General features: G+C 40.0%; 4 protein-coding genes across 4 annotated transcripts; 1 reads left to right on the top strand and 3 right to left on the bottom strand.

The window, feature by feature from the left end:
• Window positions 1-1,857: 1,857 nt before the first annotated feature.
• MONOS_6043 (uncharacterized protein) lies at window positions 1,858-8,957 on the bottom strand (the record flags this gene model as incomplete). Its single annotated transcript, XM_067876244.1, has 2 exons — window positions 1,858-5,915; window positions 5,943-8,957. The coding sequence occupies 2 exons, from the start codon at window positions 8,955-8,957 to the stop codon at window positions 2,784-2,786; spliced, it is 6,147 nt and encodes a 2,048-aa protein (XP_067735211.1). The 3' UTR covers window positions 1,858-2,783.
• A 538-nt stretch (window positions 8,958-9,495) lies between these two features.
• On the bottom strand, window positions 9,496-9,783 carry MONOS_6044 (uncharacterized protein; the record flags this gene model as incomplete). Its single annotated transcript, XM_067876245.1, has 2 exons — window positions 9,496-9,544; window positions 9,599-9,783. 2 exons carry the CDS (start codon window positions 9,781-9,783, stop codon window positions 9,496-9,498), a joined length of 234 nt encoding a protein of 77 aa, XP_067735210.1.
• An 831-nt stretch (window positions 9,784-10,614) lies between these two features.
• On the top strand, window positions 10,615-15,411 carry MONOS_6045 (uncharacterized protein; the record flags this gene model as incomplete). Its single annotated transcript, XM_067876246.1, has 2 exons — window positions 10,615-12,210; window positions 12,418-15,411. 2 exons carry the CDS (start codon window positions 10,615-10,617, stop codon window positions 15,409-15,411), a joined length of 4,590 nt encoding a protein of 1,529 aa, XP_067735209.1.
• Window positions 15,412-15,796: 385 nt separating this feature from the next.
• On the bottom strand, window positions 15,797-18,493 carry MONOS_6046 (uncharacterized protein). Its single transcript, XM_067876247.1, has one exon. The coding sequence runs from the start codon at window positions 18,467-18,469 to the stop codon at window positions 16,013-16,015; it is 2,457 nt and encodes an 818-aa protein (XP_067735208.1). The 5' UTR covers window positions 18,470-18,493; the 3' UTR covers window positions 15,797-16,012.
• Between the last annotated feature and the right edge of the window lie 586 nt (window positions 18,494-19,079).

Raw genomic sequence — 19,079 nt, 5'->3', positions numbered from 1 at the left:
TGTGGCCTGAAAAACTTAGAAATGAGAAAGGAATGCTGCATAAAGTAATGTAATACGAAACAACTTCAAGAAAGTGCAGATGAGTTTTTTGATAAAGTTTATCACAGGATAAAGGATTGCTTGCATTTACACAAAAAAATGATGTTGATTATTTCGTTATTTATTTCAAATTTTCAAATTTTTTTTGTGCTGTGACTCTTAATTAATATTATATTAATATTATTAATAATAATTTATTTTTTATCGAATGCTTTTTTAATATTTTGATAAAACTGTTAAAAATGAAAAAAAGACTATCAACATTTATAATGATTTATATTCGATGTGAGATCAAAAAAATATATCAAACAATCATTCATAATGAATCGAAGATCGTTTTAAAGTGCATTTTCATAAATAAAATCATAAGAAGCAATTATAAAAAAATTTTTTATTTCTGGAACAGAAAAAAGAACTATTCATTAAGAGTTTAACTTTTTCTAAAATGAAAATCAGATTTTATACCATTTATCTTCTTTGCTTCATTTTTTGACAGAAAGAATTACACTGTTTCATATGATAATCGAAGGAAAAATGTGATTGTTTGTTTAGTCTTCTTTTGTAAGTTTCGAGCTAATAATTATCAATACAACAAATAACAATAAAACAAATCAAACTTTTCCTCATAAGGAAGTAACTTTTTATATATTTAAATGGTTAACAAATACTTATTTTGCATTTTCACATGTTGTTAATATGAATTGTTAAGTGAATAAACCCATAAAAATATGGAATGACAACAAAAAACAAAAAATATACTTAACGGAATAAGAATTTTCCCGTTTTATTAGTGTTTTGATTATGCTAATGGCAATTTTTAAATTTTGAGCCCATGTGCACAAGTTTCGTATTTTGTGCGGGTTTTTTCCCTGACTATTATACCTTTTCAGTGTTTATTTATTTGCATTCAAATGAAATTTTCAAACAGAAAATTTTCGTAGAAAAAATATACGTTTGAAAATCAAAACCCAATAAGGTAAAAAATACTGACTTTTTCTTTGAATATATTTATTTAAATTAATATTTCCGATAATACGGGGGAAAATACGGACTTTCAAGCTTTATATGCACAAAGCACAAAATTATTGCTTCATTCAAACTTTGTATATCTTTCTCAGATTACAAAATAAATTTGATTTTCATATCCGTAAACAGGTATCGTTGAAATCAAAACGTTAAGTTTTCCAACGTTTCATGAATGTCAAAAAATGGACCCATTTTTATTATGTTTATTGATTTTAAAAAGTCAATGAAAAGTGCAAAATTTTTCAATGAAAAAGCTTGAAGTCTCTTGTTTTCCCCCATACAATAAATGGCTTTCTTTTTCATCCTTTGCACAAGTACAGATTTTCATATTCGAAGAAACTATGAAATATATTTGCTATTACACACATCCAAACACAAAAAAAATCTCAACAAATTATTATTATATTCGAAATTATCAAGTTTGTTTTATCATTCAACAAGAGAATAATTACTGATTTGAATTAGAAATATGGAATAAAAAATAAAAATTGGGATTAATGTATTTTCGATCTTGAATAAACATTTGCAATATCGAATAAATTTTTCTACTTAAAAAAATCTTTAGGTGTAAATCTCGATTCCAAAATTTGGCAAAAATTAACGCCAACAAATAAAGAATGGGTTTTTTCTTTTCTTTTCTTTCTTTCTTTCTTTTTTTTCTATACTTTTCTTGTTTTATTTAATTTTTCGTTAGAAAGATGAACTATAAAACTTAATAATAAAAATAATAATTAAAACCACCGAATTGCTTCAATCAATTTGTGTTCAATGAAAAAAATTATAAAGATTTTCACATAATTATTTTTTCTTTAAATTTAAAAAAGAACTTTGAAATGCAAATTTTTTATAAATTGAAAGACGGTTGGTGGGCAAATTAAAAGTTACAAAGAAACAACCTTGGCTTTTAAAAACAAGAATTGTTGTGTTTTGAAACATTAATCATATTACGCACAATCAAAATAGGGTAAAACATTGGTAAACAGGAAGAGAAGTCGGTGACAATAAACGATAAACAAATCAAGGGGCATTCAAGTATACATGCTGACTTTAAAAAATGAAAAGAAAAAAGAATAGAAAAGTTAATTAAACAAAGAAATACATATTCAAATACATAAAAATGTAAAGCATCGTCAATGATGGACTGAAAAACAGTTTCTTTATAAGAAATTTCTGTCTTTTGAGAGCTTAGCAGACAGATTTTTTCATACAAAATAAAGCAACCAATTAATTCGGATGAAACATAAAATAAAATTAAAAAATAAAATTAAACAAAAGAAAGAAAGAAAAGGAAATAAAACAGAAAAAAGAAAAAAAATTATGAAAAGCAAAGAAAAATTAAAGAATGAATGAAAAAATCTTTCTACTCCACTAGGCACAACAACATGAAAACTATCCATAAAATTTATATCCAGAAAAGAAAAAAGAAACAAAGAACCAAATAATCAATTAAAAATATGTTCGAATAAGTTTTTTAGAAATCATACGAAAAGAATTCAAAATTGAAATTTTAGGATTTGTAAATTAGTGGAAATGCAAAGTAACATTTGTGAATTGCTTCATATTTTAGCTCAGTGCTTGCTATAAAGAAGTCAGTTTATACATACATAATTCCATAACATAAAAACTCAACAAAAACAAAGTGCACAATTCACACATTCATAAAGAAACTAAATATTTATAATCATTGTAATTCATTAATAAAAAAGAAGATAGCATGGCTACTCTGTCTTGCTATCAATACGCTCCTTAACCTGCTCAAAGTTCATTTTTTCCACCATTGTGGCGTTGGGGCCCTTGTAAAACTCAACCACACACCGTGGAACAACATTCTCCAACGAATGAAGCAAGTCATCCACCGCCATATCGCTACACGAAGCCTGAATAAACGAAGATAGCTCCCGATCCATCGAATCAACCTCGTCCTTCACAATTGCCTGGTAGATCAAATCAATCTCTGTCATCGAAGGCTTTCCCTTCTGGAACTGCTGGCACACATCAATCATCTTCCTGAAGATCCACACGTGCACCGTGTCGTGCTTGCTCCTCGCCTTTGTCGGGTAGCTGCAGCGCTCCATCATCACCTCCTCCGCTGCGCAGTGCGCGCTGAAAGCTGCCAGCAGCGAGTCCATCTCCTGCGACAGCAGCGTCAGCGGCTTGTCGTCCTTCATGTCGCTGATCAGCGAGCCTGCAGCCTCCACAATGTTCTGGTGGATGGAGTCCCACGACTCCACGCCGATGCTCATCTCCTCCTTCCACTGCGCCACCAGCGACGACGATGCTGACATGTCACTTAGGCACTCCGTCAGCTCCGCCACTCTGTTGATCGACGGCGGAAGCGACAAAAAGAAGGTGCAGGCAATCGTCACCATAAACACCGCGATGGTCACAAACAGAACAAGCATCACACTCGACGAATTGGCAACAAATGCATCAAGAACATCGGTGTAGTGAAGCTCAATAAGATCTATTCCATACTGCAAATCTTGCGTTGCTGACTTGATCAAGTGCTGATAGTTCACGTTCGTATAGCTGTATTGATTTTCGTCCAAATTTCTAACAGCAGTCGCTGCTTCTACAAATCTGGTGCAAAGCTCTTGAACTCCAAAATACGTGCCTGTTATGCCTGGAAGCTTTTCCGCTGGACAACTAACATTAATTCCCTTCTCTGTGATGCACTCGCACACACTTGATGCGAGCATTGTCAGCACATCGTCGCTTCCTTGTGTCCTGGAGATAATAATCTTGTTGAATGCCTCGTCTCCAGTGGGAGGCATACTCTCTGACCCTGATATGAATATCGTCGTCAGTTCTGCAAAGTGCTGAGCCAGCACGCCAATCACATTGCGCAGGCTTTGCCTCGTCACGCAGAATTTATTCGACAGAATGGCAGGAGAAGTGAATCCATCAAACACTCTCTCCAGATCTGGAGCAGCAAGCGGATATGTTGCATTGGCAAACATCATCGTTGTGCATCCAGAAATCTGCACCAAAATAACACGCCTGTACACATTCACCACGATGTTCGCAGTGATATTTGAAAACTGCGAGAAGAAGTATATTCCCACAATAAAAAACACAGACGACGACACAATCAGCAGCACTGTGCCGACAATCACTCGAAACCAGATGCTCTTCGGAATGATGCCCTTCACATGCGACACACGCGCATCGAAGTCGGCCATCCTCTGCGCCAACTTCCGCTTCTCCTCCGACTCCTTCTCGGCGATGTACTGCTGCTCCATCTGGATGCGCTTCTCCCTCTCTTTGTTCTTCCTCCGCTCCTTCCGTTCCTTCCGCCGCTGCAGCCGCTTCATTTTGGACTCCTCTGAGTTGCCGCTGAGCGAATGCGACGAGTCTTCGGTGTTTGTGGACGTGCCGCGTGACGTGAAAGAGGAGCCGTCGCTGGCCGAGTTCGACCGCGCTGACAGCTTCTTGTGGTGCTTCTTTGGCTCTCGCTCTCCAGGGGGTAATGGATGATGCTGAGACGGAAGAAGATTAGCCTCACTGTTGTACTGGAACGTGACGAGGTTGGGGAATGACTGAATCGACAGCGAAGATGACAGCCGCTCGCGCCGCTCGGTTGTCTGTCTGTCTGTGGCCTGCCGCTTGCTCGCAGCAGGTTGCCCAGAAGTGGCATCAGAGTTTGCCTCCTGCAGAAGAGAATATGTTGAGAGCGTCTTCGTCTTTATGCTTTTGTTTTCAGACGCCGATGCTTCCAGCGGCATCGAAAAACTGCCCTGCGGGGACACGCTTTGAGGTGTTGTCTGGAATGAAATGGAAGAAAGAGGAGACTTCGGCATGGGCGTCATCGAATACGGTGGGGACATGGTGTGGGCCATAAGTGGTGAAATACTGCTGTGTGAGGAAGGCGTGGAGACGCCTTGCATATCGAGAGCGATGGAGTCAGGAACAGACAGGCGATAGGGCATCTTCACGTTCGAGTCTCTGTCCACGTCGCTCATGTTGTAGTCAGAGTTGTTGCAGCACTCGTTCTCGTTGTCGTCCACCACGTTTGGCCTCCCGCTGGCTGTGCTTGTGCTTGTCGACGATGTGTTCCTCTGTTGTTGCTGCTGCAGTTGCTGTTGCTGCGCTTCCTTCGCCTCCTTCTTTGCAATATCCTGCTCTCTGTTCGATTCGTGGCTCTGCTTCCCTTCGAGTTTGCTCACAATCTTCTGCGCTTCTTCAGGCGTGCAGTTGCACAGGTTCCTCAGCTTTTGCTTCCACTGCCTTATCAAATGCTTAATCAGAATGTACAACGGAAGGAATGTCAGACAGATGTTCAGCACAAAACACGCTGCGAGAAAGATAGCAAACACCACAGTTGCCTCAGACATCAGGTCAGAAGTATCCACAAACGCATCCGAGCTCAGCTTCTTCAGCCTCTCCGATAGGATGTATGGGATGTTCATTGCAAATGTGCAGGCCACCTGCTGCATGTGGCTCTCCGACACGCTCATGATGTCCATGTCCACAAACACCTCGTTCAGAATGTCCTGCGCCCAGCTGATGAGCGACAGCATCGACAGCTTCTTTTCCCGCATCGCCACAACCTGATACTGCGCATCCAGGGTCGGCTCAAGCCACACGTTGTCTGTGGACTTCCACGACGACTCCTGGTAGGAGTTCTTGTAGAAGCCTGAGAAACGCGAATAGGACTCTTGGCTGGCAATGACTGCATCAGCTTTAATCACGTCGAGCATTTCCTTCATCTCCTGCATTGAAAGACCGATATCTGTGCGATTTGAGAACACAAACATGTACAGCTCCATCAGATGGAACACGGCATTCAGCTCAGCCGAGATCCGCACGCCCTTTCGCACATTATCAGAAGAGACCGTTGCTTTGGAGAACTGCGAATTAGCCCAGAAATAAGAGACCATAAAGATGATCAGCACCAGAATCAGCGTCAGATACAGCAGCGACAGCGCTACCACAATTTTCTTCGTCTTGTTCTGCGTCACCATCACCGTCTCCGACAGGTTCCTTCGCGACTTCATCTTTCTCTCCTTCTTCTTGTCCTTCTTCTTCATCGCCATCCGCTTCTTCAGCTCTCCTTGTCTGTCACGATACCCTTTTGTTACCAAGCTATGTGCTCCACCCTCTCTGTCAGTTCTTTCTGTCCTCTCCGTCCGCTCTGTAATGTCTGCCAGCTGCTGCTCCAGCATCCGCTCGTTCCAGTTGTCCGACTCCATCTTCTGCTTCGAGCTCGCATCTGAATATGCTCCTTCGTACTCAACTGCACCCAGCTTGTTGTTCAGCTTCCGCAGCTCCCAGTTATCTGTCCCCGAGTCCTCCTTCACGTCTTCTCTGTCAGTCATCCCCTGCCCTGGCGACAGCTCGTTGTTGTTGTTGTACGAGTGGATCGACATCAGCGATATCGTGTCCATCGCCGAGTTCTCCATCGCCGTGAATTCTTCCTCAATCGAGTCTGCCTCGTGCAATAGGCTGGCAGCTGCCTCCTCGTCCATAAACACATCCCGCAGCAGCAGCGCATACTGCCGCATGACATTCGTGTTCTCCGGGTGGCTCTCCATCAGGCCGACGAAGATGTGCTGAGCCTCTTCGCGGTAGTTGATGCTCTCCACTGCGTGCTTCATCACCATCTGCACATCCACCACACGCCGCGACAGCAGCATCCACACACGCAGCAGGTGCGCCTTCGCCAGCTCCACGTCTTTGCTCGCCTGCTGCAGCTGCACATGCATCATGTACGAGCTGTTCCCTCTCCCGCCTTCCACATCCAGCGCATCCTTCGCATACGCATCCTCGTCAAACCCCAGCGACTTCATCGAGCTGCTGTGCAGCATCATCGCTGCTGGCGTGTTCCTTCCATACGCCGTGCTGAAGCTCTCTCTGTGCATAATGCCTGGCGCCCCCATCGCTGCCCCTGCTGCTCCAACAAGACTCCCATTGAAACTGCCCGAAGCTGCCATGTCTTCTCCCTCGATTGTCAGCTCGCCCAGCACGCTCTCCATCATCTTCATCTTCTGATACACCATCCAGCGGTTTGTCCAGCCGGGGCAGCTTTCGCACGCACGCCGCAGAAGACGCGCAACTTGGACGGAGACGCCGCGCCGGCTGATGCGCTGCTTGTGGCACTCGCGGAACACGTCCAGAAAGAGGATGTAGGAAACAAGCAGGTCGGCGGAGTTCTCAAAACGCTGTTTTTTCAGGGCAGACGAGTAGATCTCTTCGGCAAAGGCGACAATTTGGCTGTAGCAGTCGAGCTTCATAATGGCTGGGTCGTACAGAAAACGAAGTCTGACTTCGATGTCTTCTGGTTTGTGGAGAGGTTTGATCACTTTTTTGGCGTTCTGCGCAGAAAGAATGGAGGAGACGCCGGCTGGTTCTAACGAAGCAGATGAGGCAGACAAAGAAGAAGAAGAAGAAGACGACGACGATGATGATGAGGAAGAGGAGGAAGAGGAAGAAGACTGCTGCCCCCACTTTTTCATTCCTTTGTCGCCATACGAATTGACCAAGGGGGACGGGTTGTGTGTGGAGATGAGATGGAACGAGGTGTTTGTGTAAGTCGGAGAAAGAGGATTTTCTGAAGTTAAGGGAGTTGGGCTTGTGAGTGGCGTGGAAGGTTTTGTGGGCGATGTGAGGGAGGACGAGGCAAACGGAACTACTTGTAGCTGCATCGAACGGGAGAAGGAAGAGGAATTTGAGCGATTAATTGGTTTGGCTGGAGCAGAAGAAGATGATGATGAAGACGAAGACGAAGACGAAGAAGAAGATGTGTTTGAAGAAGCCAGAGTTGATGACAGCGAAGCCAAAGAAGAGGAAGAGAAGCTTGCCTGAGGCGCTGAGGGAGAGGCAATTTCGCTGAAAGGCGTGTCTTCGTTGGCGATTGGCGAGAGGACTTTGTCAGACCCGTTTGTTGCATTCGGATTCTGCTTTGGGAGAAGTCTGTCTGTGGATGAAGTCAGCGACGTGGTGGAGGAGTAAATGGAAGACAAGGAAGAAGAAGAAGATGAGGAGGAAGAAGAAGAGGAAGAGGAAGAGCAAAGAGGAAGCAGCGAAGTCGAAGAGGTGGAAGACATGATAAGCGGCGAAAGCGATAGGGCGGGCGAAGGCGATGTCACAGGCGAGGAGCATTCCGGAGACATCTGGTGCAGATCGACATTCACAGCCAGAGGAGACGTGAAGGTGGGCATTCCAGTTGTTGGCGAGGTGAGAGGAGAAGGCGAGCACAGGCCTGACCCGTTGGATGTGCTGTATACTGAGGAGGAGGTGGATGAGGAAGAGGATGAGGAGGAGGAAGAAGAAGAACTGGAAGAGGAAGAAGAGGAAGAAGATGATGAATTGGAAGAAGAGTTGAGTGGTCCTAACTTGCTCACAGCAGAGCTGGCTGGCCTTCCAACAGCTGTTTTTTCAGCATGTCTTCTTTCCGGCACAGAAGAATACAACTGCACCATGTTTTTCCCCAGTTTCAGTTCAAACCCGACTTCGACGACTTCTTCGTTTCTGTCTGTCTTCGCTTTGCACTGATAAGGCTCCACAATCCAGATGTGTCTCATCCTCTTTCGCATCAGCACGCCACACGCAACCCCAAAGCCCGCACACAGAAGCACAAGCACGATCCAGAAAATCACACCGGCGCCGATGTTGCCAATGGCTGCAGCTGAGCTGTCGATGAGCTCCAGGAAAAACGAGGCAATCCCACCGCCAAAGCTCACGCCGAGGCAGCTGCAGACCAGCACGTTCCCTTTGAGCCGGTGGAACGGCTGACCGACGAGACAGATGGCGATAGCGATAGCAAGCAGAAAAGTGTGCACGACGCTGACGATGACGCTCTCTTCGTCCGCAAGCAGAACCGCGGCCATCGAGTCTGCAATGAGCAGTATGCTTATCAGAGCGTTGTATCTGCCGTGACGTGAAGCGAGCATGTTCCCTTGGATTCCGTTAGGGTTGAACACAAACACGCGGTAAAGCCAAATAAAGACAATTATAAGCGGCAAAGCAATAATACAGATAATCATTAACGGAAGTAACAGAGGATCATTCTCGCAAAAATTGTCGTCAGGGTGTAGAGATTTATAAAAACATATCAATGGAAGGGACAATATGCTAATAATAGGAATCATCCCAAACGTGGTCAAAATAAGAGTAAAAATTTGAGTCGTCCTTTGAACGAAGAACGGAAATTTTTTCTCGTGTTGGATCATAATACATGCAAAAACAGATCCAACGAGAATGAATAAAATAAATGCAACAAAAAGAATAACAAAAACTGCAAGGCTGCTAAATGACGGCGTATAAAATGAAGGATCAAAGTAAAGGCTGTAGAGGATTATAAAATAAATGATATTTCTTTTTGAGAATTTTGAATGATGAAAATCGCACACCCAACAGCCTTGTTAAATTCAACAATGCCAACGTGAGTGACGTTTCTTTTCAATGGAACAAAAGTTGATTGAAATGCCATTAGCACACAAACGATGATAACCGCAAAATTTGGCAGCTGAATCCTTCTCTAAAAAAGCAACCAATGAAGTAATTCTCAAATATATAACAATTGAAAACAAACATTTGCAAATGGTGTAAAAAAAGAGAAAACACTAAATTATTTTTCTGCTTTTCTCGGAAAATATTTTTGTATAAAAATAAGTCAAACGATTTATCCATTGCGTCAAATCTTGCAAATGTTACGGCTACATCAGTCGATGATGACGACGATGTCGAACCAATCGACTTTGTGTCCAATTCCGACATTTAGACCGCAATTTTGTAATTGATACAGTGGAATCTAGCCCATATCATTATTTTTTTCTTTCTTTTTTTCACATATTTATGTGCCATATGATCTTAAATTTTTTTTTATTTTTTCATTTTTCGAATAGAAAGACATATATGACCGCTTGCTTATATCTTGCGGTAACATTATTTATAATTGATGCTTTTTGTTCGGATAAATTCCAAATTTCTTTGGATAACGTTCCATTTTACAACTATCAATCACTTTATTCATTTACGCAACATCAAACTTATGAAAGTGTTGTAAAATCAACTATCAAGTCAACACTGAATATTGTAAATTCATCTCTTGAGCTTAATCGAGTTGTTCTTTGCCAAATTAACGATGAGGCTCGAAACAATTTTGCTTTAAATTCTGCACTTACAATGCATTCTTGTTCCATGCAAATATCCGGAAAACATGAACCCACACTATTTTCATCATCAAATTGTGTCTTTAATATTTTCAACTTCACATTTTCCTCAGAAAAATCTTTATCTGAAATGAACCATCCTTTATCGATAAATTTCATCAAAGGAAATGATTCATCAGCTTGCTATTCTTTATTACAATTATCCAATTTAGTTCTACTTCCTGAAAATCCATTTTTGATTTGTGGTTCTCGCAATTCAGAATTGATCAGCGACAGTCATTTTTCAAACATTACTTGGAAAGCAACTGCTATTGACAAAAGCAATCAACATGACCTGAAAAATTTTGAAGCTTTTGATTCATTCGAAAATACTTATATTGAATCGAGCAAATTTTATTGCGTTGACAATGCTTTGTCTGGTGTTTTTACTCATGGAATGATTGGATTTGGATCGTTTTTATCTCACAATAGCACTTATCAAAGATGTGCGAAAAAAACAGTGTGGTATGTTCGAAAATCAATGAAGGAATCAGCAACGTTTGTCGGAGATTGCTTTATGGGGTGTATAGCTGAAGGAGCTTCGATCAACGAGCAAAAGGGAGGTGGATTGTGTGTGGTTGGAGGAGAAAAAGATAGAGTTGAGATGAGTGGATGCCGCGTGGAGAATTGCTATGCTTTACGTGAAGGAGGAGGTGTTTGTGTGATTGGATGCGGGATCACAAACTTGGATGGATGCGTATTCGAAAATTGCTCCACAAAGGGAAAAGATTGTGGCGGAGGTTGTTTGTATGTTGAAGGCTCAACAAAGGAGATTACTATTACAAAGTGCTCATTTTTGACGTCAGGCTCTTCAGGAAGCGGGGGAGGAATATATTTGTCCAAAAGCAAAGGAGGATCTGCAAAAAATGCAAACGATTATTTTGGGAATGTTGAAAATTTAGCACCAACTGAAGCAAACAAATGTGTTTTGGATCAACTAATATTCAAGAATTGCAAAGCTGTTAATGGAAGCGGAGGAGGAATTTTGCTCGATGAGTTAGAGTTGAATGTTGTGATAAGCAACAGTCAGTTTAGTGATTGCATAGCGGTCACTGGAGGAGCAATGAGAATGAACTTGAAAAAGAACATAAATCTTTCAAACAAATTATCTTCTTCTTCGGGAGTATGTTCTTCTCCATCTTATTCATCTTCCATTGATAGTAATCTACAAACTATTTCATCAATTTCATCAAGAATAAGTCCACTTTGGCAGAATGATGAGACTCCAATAGCAATTTCTTTCACCTTTTTCAACAACAATGTTGCAACAGACAGAACAAAACAGAGCGGTTTTGATGTGCATTTCGTGTTCAGCTCAGATGTCAACATTCAATCGTTCAATCCGTTCAGCAACTGCATTTCAAGCAACGAGAACAGCCGCGTCTTCTGCTGGTTTTCTGCGTCGAACAGCAGCTTTTACGACAACTGGCTTGAAAAGGGGGTGACAGAGAGAAGAGTGAACCCCACGGAAGGCAATGACAATCTCCTCTGTGGAAGATATGGAGGAGAGAAAAACAGCCAGTGCAAGACTGTGAAATACTGCTTGGAGCGTGCAATAAAGTCTGTTTTGTGCCGGATTGTGATCGAAGAGAAAATAACAGGGGAAACAGAGCTTAGTGTTGTCAACGGGCAGAAAGTTAGAATTGATTCATCTTTTTCCATTGCAACGTCCTTTGAGCCGGGAAATGTGCTGAATACGAATATCTCAGTGTTTTATGTGGAAAATGGGGAATTGACGCTGAAAAACGTGGACTTTGTGTTTTTGAGTGAATCAGACACACAAAAGTCACTGTCTTTGCTGAGGCAAAAGAAGGATAGTAAAACGAGTATATCAAAAATTAGCGTGAAGGTTGACTCTGGTTTGAACTTGACTGAGCCAAAGTATTTCACATCACCAATGTTTGTCGTGGAAAGCGGATCGTTGGCTTTGGAATCGTTCAAGATTGATATTTGGTTTTTGATGAACTGCTCTCTATTCTGGATTCCTGAAACAGTTTGTTATAAGATCCAAGTTTTCTTTTCAATGCATTTTTCGTATATTGTTATTTTAAAACTTTTTGAAAAATCGTTGGTATTTGAAAGAAAAATTTTTGATTTTAATTCAATATTACTTTTTTTGAAAATGTTTTTTATTGTGTTTTATTTTATTTATTTTACGAATTATATTCCATTTTTTCTTTTTCATATACACACTTGATAGACATCTGTCCCAACAATTTCCATCGCTGATTCAGAGTTTGTGCATGTTTGGCGTCAGCAAGAAGGATCCTGCATTCTCTCATCTGCCTCCAACAAGCCTTTTCCTTTCTCTCTTCGCGGAAGCACCCTCAAAAACTGCTCGTGCAACGTGTCTTTAGCTGGAGGCTCTCTCTTCCACTGCCCAACAGACACTAACTATTTGCGTATAGTCGATGTCAGATTCGAGTCCTGCTACTGCAAAAAGCGGAAGGCCGAAGACCCGCCGGGTGAAACCGGGAAAGGTGGCTGCCTGTTTTTCCACTCTGCAAGCGATGTGTGCGACTTCAAGTTTTGCCGAGTCCAGTTCGAAAATTGCGCGGCAGACGTAGCACCAGGTTTTTACCTGCAATTCAAGAACTTCAACAAGTCATTTGCTGTTAACAGATTCATTTTCCACCAAAATAGCTCTCTTCTCAACAACTTATCAAGAGCTATTTATTACAGCGACGAGTCGGCGCAGCATCTGAGGGACACAGACATCTATGACGTGATCAATCTCGTTATGCGGAACACGAGCTGCGCCTCCAGCACCAGCAAAGATGCGACTGAAAAGCTCTCCTGCGGACTGACTGCGCAGCCGTGCAAGACCATAGCGACGGCGCTGATCCATTTCAATGCAGACGGCAAGCATCGCTCTCTGCTCATTCTTGACCGTGCCGATGTGATTGAGGAGATTGACATGGACACGATGGATGTGAAGTCGGCCGATACAAAAGGAGGATTGGCTGTGTTGTATTGCTCAAGAATAGTTGCGTCCACACGCGATGAGGTAGTTCAGTGCTACAGCCATGGACTTGCTGGAATTGATGCAAAAATCATATTCTCGAGTGTTATCTTTGAGATAGCGGAAGAGTCACCAGAAAAGTTTAGTACTTTCGTTGGTGTGCGAAAGGGAGGGGCTGAGCTGGAGAAATGTGTTTTTCGTACGGAAGGAAATGGCAAAGGAGCGGTTTGCTTCTTTACATTGTACTCGACAGCATCTTCATTTGTTGTGTCTAAATGCACTGTGGAAGCAGTGAGGAGCAAAGTGCCTTTGTTTGTTGTTGAGGAAGGCGTGCCACAGGCAGAATTTATTCAGCTTTCAGCAAGCAAGCATGTTGAGATGGAAGGAGCCGCAATGATTGAAACTGTGTTTCATTCACCATTTGCTGAAGGAGATGAAAAGATTGAAGAAGAGGAAGAGAATGAATTTATTGAAGACTTCTTTAAGGACGCTTCTGAAGAACAAATTCAAAGTCTTTTATCTTTATCTGCATCTTCTTTTGAGTCTGAAGGAAAACATAATGGAGGTCAATCCAATTCTTGTGATTCGAGTGAATGGATGAAAGCAAAGCAGATTTGGCGCGAGCTTCAAAATGAATACATCAAAGAACAAACCAACGGAATTTTTGATTTGGGAGCTCAAGTTCAAACGGGGAGAAGCGAAAATGAAGTGAGCAAAGGAACAATTCAACTGGAATTCTGGAGAAGAGTAGGATTTTCAAATGTTGTTGCTGATGTGATGAAGGAGAAAAGAATTCGAAAGCAGCTTGTTAAAGCTTTAAAAGAAAAACAATCTTTCTCAGTTGAATCAGTCTTTGACTCAGATCAAAATGAGATCACATCCTCTGTTCAACTTCTTCTATCTGATACAAAGCCATTTCTGGTTCTCGAAGATTTCAAGTTTTCAAACATTACAAGACGTGACGATGGTCCTGCGATTGTGTCGCATACAATCCCCAAAACCGTAACACTTATTCAACACGGCCATCTGAGCGATTTGACCACAGCAGATGACACTTTCACAGCGGGCAGTGAGTTCGCATTTGTTCTCGGAACAAACACTACACTGCGCAATGTGACTGTTGTTGGCGAGGCTGTTGCTGAGACTGACGACAGGAATGCTATTTGCGGATGGAAAGGCGGAGCGCTCTTGCTTGCCGGCTGCAATTCCACGGCAGACAATCTTCATTTCGTGAACTGTTCGAAAGGTGCAGTTGTTTTGATAACCGGGAATTTGGCCATGAATTCATGCTCATTTGTGGGTGGGACAGCACACGTGGCTCATTTTCCTTCTGCTCACAGAAACATTCATTGCACAATGGCGTCTTTGACCATCAATTCATTAACGGAAGGAGATGGGTTGGAAGAGAGTGATTCGATGTGGATAGACACGAATGATTGCGAAATGGATGGGCTGTTAAAGAAAAAGTCTTCTGGGTTTTTTATTCCAATTGTAAATGAGTTGAAAAAAAAGCAAATCGAAACAAAGAGGAAAGATTCAACAGGTTTTTGGAAGAAAAATTCAAGAACATGGAAAAAGACGTTCAGTAGGGAATTAAGCAGTGCGTTGCATTCAGATCAAGATTTAGAAAGCAAATTGTTATCATCCTCAATCGATGCAGACTTACTTCATTCGACATCTGATCACTTTTCTTCTTCTCAGCTAATGAACTCTCAATCCAGTTATGAGGCTGTGCAAACTGTAGATTCAGGCTACGAAATTCGCTTTATTGGGAAGATGCTAATGCCTTGTGACCTTGCTGTCGAGGCAGTGATTCGAGAAGAAGAATCTGACATTGATAGAATAAGCTTGCCACTTAAACAGCATCCCAACGAAACACTTGTCGTATCTGAAGTCCCATCGTCCTTCATTTCACTCTCCCAAAATAACCAAAGCGTCATTGTACGTGTTTTATTTACAGACGAAAATATCACAACTCATACACAAGAATTTACAATCAAAAGCGCAGATAAGCCAATTGATCCAAAAAATAAGCCACGTTCAACTAAATCAAATGTTACAATAATTCTATGCTCTGTTCTTATACCAACGTTTATAGTCTCTGTTGTTGTTATTTTCTTTGTTGTAAGAAGAATAAGAATTGCAAGAAGCAGAACATACAAGCATTTTACAAAGGAAGATGATGCAACATTAAGAAGAAGTCTGATTTCAAAGTCTAACATTCGATATTAATAAGAATGCTATAATTAATAAAATTTTTTAAAAAAACTTTTTTTATATGGCTTGTTGGTCTAGTGGTATGATTCTTGCTTAGGGTGCAAGAGGTCCCGGGTTCGATTCCCGGACAAGCCCGTTGTATTTTTATCTTCATTTTAAATTTTGAACTCAAATTATTTATTTTGTTAAAAACTTGTGAATTTAGAGATTGTTTACGAATGTTAATAAAAGGTTGGAATTGTTAGCAAATCATTTAATGTGGTGCGAAATTCTTGCAAAAATGAAAAAAACTGCAATTTGTTCCAAACTTTTTCTCCATCGTATCATTATTAGCCTGCCATCTCCATTCATGATGAAAGAGTTAAAAAATGAGAAAAACAAAAGAAAAAATTGAGTGTAATTAAATTCATAAAACAAAAATTTTCGTCCTATTTAACTTCATTGTTTGAAGAAGTGATGTGATAGAATTTTGGAAAAACTCCTTAATTCGCAAAAAGGATTTACAAATAATAAAAATGCATTTTCAATTCAAATAAATAAATAAAGAAAGAAATCAAGAAATCAAGAATAAAATTTTCTCAAAAATATCATTATTAAAACTAAAACATGTAATCAACTATAAACTATTCATTTCTTGCTCCTTGTTTTCGTTCTCTTCATTTCTCTTTCTCCTTTTTCTTACAACAACTACAATCACAACAGCAACAACCGCAGCCACAACAACAACCACTACCGGCACAACAATAGCAACAATTGTGCCAACTTTTTTCTTTTTGAGTTGTTCTTGCCTAACTTTCACATACTTCTCATACACATCCTCTGGCTCTGATTCTTCATCTTTTGCTCCCTTTATCCACCCAGATGTTGATTCATCGTAATCATTTGCAAACTCAAAGGCATCTTCTTGTTTGCAGAACTCGTCAAAATCTGGCGCGATAATGAACAGAGAAGTTGATTCTGAGCCAGCTGTGTTTGAGCTGTCTATCTCCAGATTGTTAGCAGAAGGAAGCTGAAGATTCGATGTTGCCTTGGGCATGTCAATAAATATTGCTCCTGATTTCCCTTCTGGTGCTGAACACGACTTGAATGAACATTTGTCGTTTCTTCCAATTGCCACTGTCGATTCTTCTGATACCAAAGAAATCCACAATCCAGCTGTATATCCAAGCTCCGAATGTGAATTTTTGATATTCAATCCCTCAATGAAAATTTTCGCAGCTGTTTCTTCGGAATCCGAAATAAAAATTGCAGGTCCGTATGAAAATTTCAAATTGCTGATCTCCACTCCATTCAATAACACCTCGCTGGCTCCTGAAAATGAAAATGGTGACGATGAAAATGTCACAAATGAGGTTTCATCTGTGCATTTCACTGTGTTCATTTCCACTGTTCCGTCACACACGGTTATAAGGTTGTAACCAATCGAGTTGTCTCCATCATCATTTGAATTCATTCCTCTTTGTGATTGTGATCCAACTCTAACAAATTGACAATGGCTAAGGACTAAGCGTTCTAGCCCTGGATCTGCTCTAATAAAAAAATCCCAGCTCTTTTTTGTGGCAGAAAATTGGAATGCCAAATACTTGAATTCCACCATTCTCAGGCAAAAGAATAAAACTGATGATTCACTAACATCACAATCAACAACAACTTCTGTATTTCCCTCTCCGTTTCCATTCACTCCTTCAATGGTTATTCCATTGCTAACTTTAAATAAAACGGGATCAGCTTTGAGTAAATCATCTGTTTTAATAATATCTATGAAACATTTCCCACTCTTGTCTAAATAATCATATGCATCACTTATGCTATCAATTGCTTTTTCAACAGTGATTCCATCTCCATTTCCTCTGTTCTTCACGAATGCCCTTTTCATATTTTCTGGCTTTGGAGGATGAGGATCAAAGTATAAAACTGTGAAATCAAATTCTCTGTGATTTTCAGAATCATATCCAATAACATGCCTCCTATTATCCATTCGCGTGTAATTTGCAGCAAAACTTTCTCTCATTGCATTCGCGATATCCTCGAAGAGCGAGTGATTGTCCATTCGCAAAACTAATGCAGTATTTCTCTTTAAATTATTAAAACCAACTGAACAGTTTTTAAATATGAGATTTTGTCCGTTTTCTGGCCATTTTATTAGAGAGGCTGATGTTACATTTGCCACAGACAAACAAATTCCACCTGCAGCAAATTGGAAGTCTGAACCACTGCAGCTGCATGAATCGAAAGACGTTACACCTTCATTCCCCACTGAAAACGTGCTTTCATTGCTAGATGAGAAAACATAAAATACTCCATAAAAATGAGACATGCATTCTGTAAATGAACTTCCATTCAGTTTAAAATTAATTATCTGATTTTCAGATGAGTAAATATAAAAAATAGCTGAGCGTTCACATGTCACTTTTTTCAATGAAACATTTGTCAACGAAACTGCTCCAATAGCACGTACATAAAAAAGGTTATCTTCAAATGTGACAGAATAATCGTCATTTGTGCATTCAACTGAATCCATAACTAAACTTCCATCCCAAATATGCACAAAGCCAATGTGAACGACTTTTCCACTTGTTAATGGTCGAATAAACTGGCAATTTCTTATCTCAAGCTCAACATTATGACCATCTATCAAAGAAAAACCTGAATTACTTGAGTCATCCACTTCTTTCAATGTTATTGGAAAATTGAAAGCTAAATATTTAAAGCTGACTTTTCCGTAGCATGAAAATAAATGTTTCCCTGGATGCACGTCGCAATTAATTGAAACAATTTCATTTGCTTCTCCTTTGCTGTCAAATCCTTCAATTGTAATTATTTGACTTTTATTAAAAGTTAAAGCCTCTGCAGTGAGTGCAGTAGTATCTTTTACAACAATTATCTGACATGTTACGTGTCTGTTAAATGTCTCATAAGCACTTTTCAATGATTTCTTTTCATAACCGATCAAAGTTCCATTTTTGTTGTCGTCTCCTGTTTGCTTTACATAAACTGTATATAAAGATACACCGTCCACCTCTTGCGAAATTGTTAAAATGAAAAATATGGAACGGAAAAAAAAGAAGAACATTCTATTTTTATTTATTTTATTATATATCGTCATTGATCAAATAATCCTTAATTCAAAAATTTTTAATTTGATATTGATTGTTTTTATTGAATAAATAAACGTTTGAAGCGAAAGATACAATCAGGATTGTTTAAACAAACCCTGGATGAAGTGAAGATAAACATTCTGTTTGTGATTCAATGTTTTCACAAATATGAAAAACAAAAGATAAGAAATGACGAGAAAAATTGATTCAAAATTGCTCGAAATTTGATTTTTGTATGAGCTTCATGTGCTTTATGTATTTTTCTTTTCAATTAATTGTTTTAATAGTTAAGAATTTCTTCTTTTCAAGCTTTAACTCATAATTGTAATGCTCAAATCGAATAACTTTTTGAGCACAGTTGCATGAAGAAAAATAGCATGGAATATAACTGAAAAGTACGCAGGTTTGCAACATCATAGCGCCTGAATTCATGATGATTGGATTTATTTTTGTTTTTATTTTAGATAAAGAACTGTTTTCGGAACTTAAACGATGCAACGAAGATGAATAGAAACAGAAAATTGATGAAATGATTGAATTTATGAACGATATAGATAGAAATGAATTCAAACCAGCCTTTACCGA

The sequence above is a fragment of the Monocercomonoides exilis genome (assembly GCF_001643675.1).
Source record: "Monocercomonoides exilis strain PA203 chromosome Unknown scaffold3-2548433, whole genome shotgun sequence".
Taxonomy (NCBI): domain Eukaryota; phylum Preaxostyla; order Oxymonadida; family Polymastigidae; genus Monocercomonoides; species Monocercomonoides exilis.
This window is presented reverse-complemented; position numbering and strand designations above follow the sequence as displayed.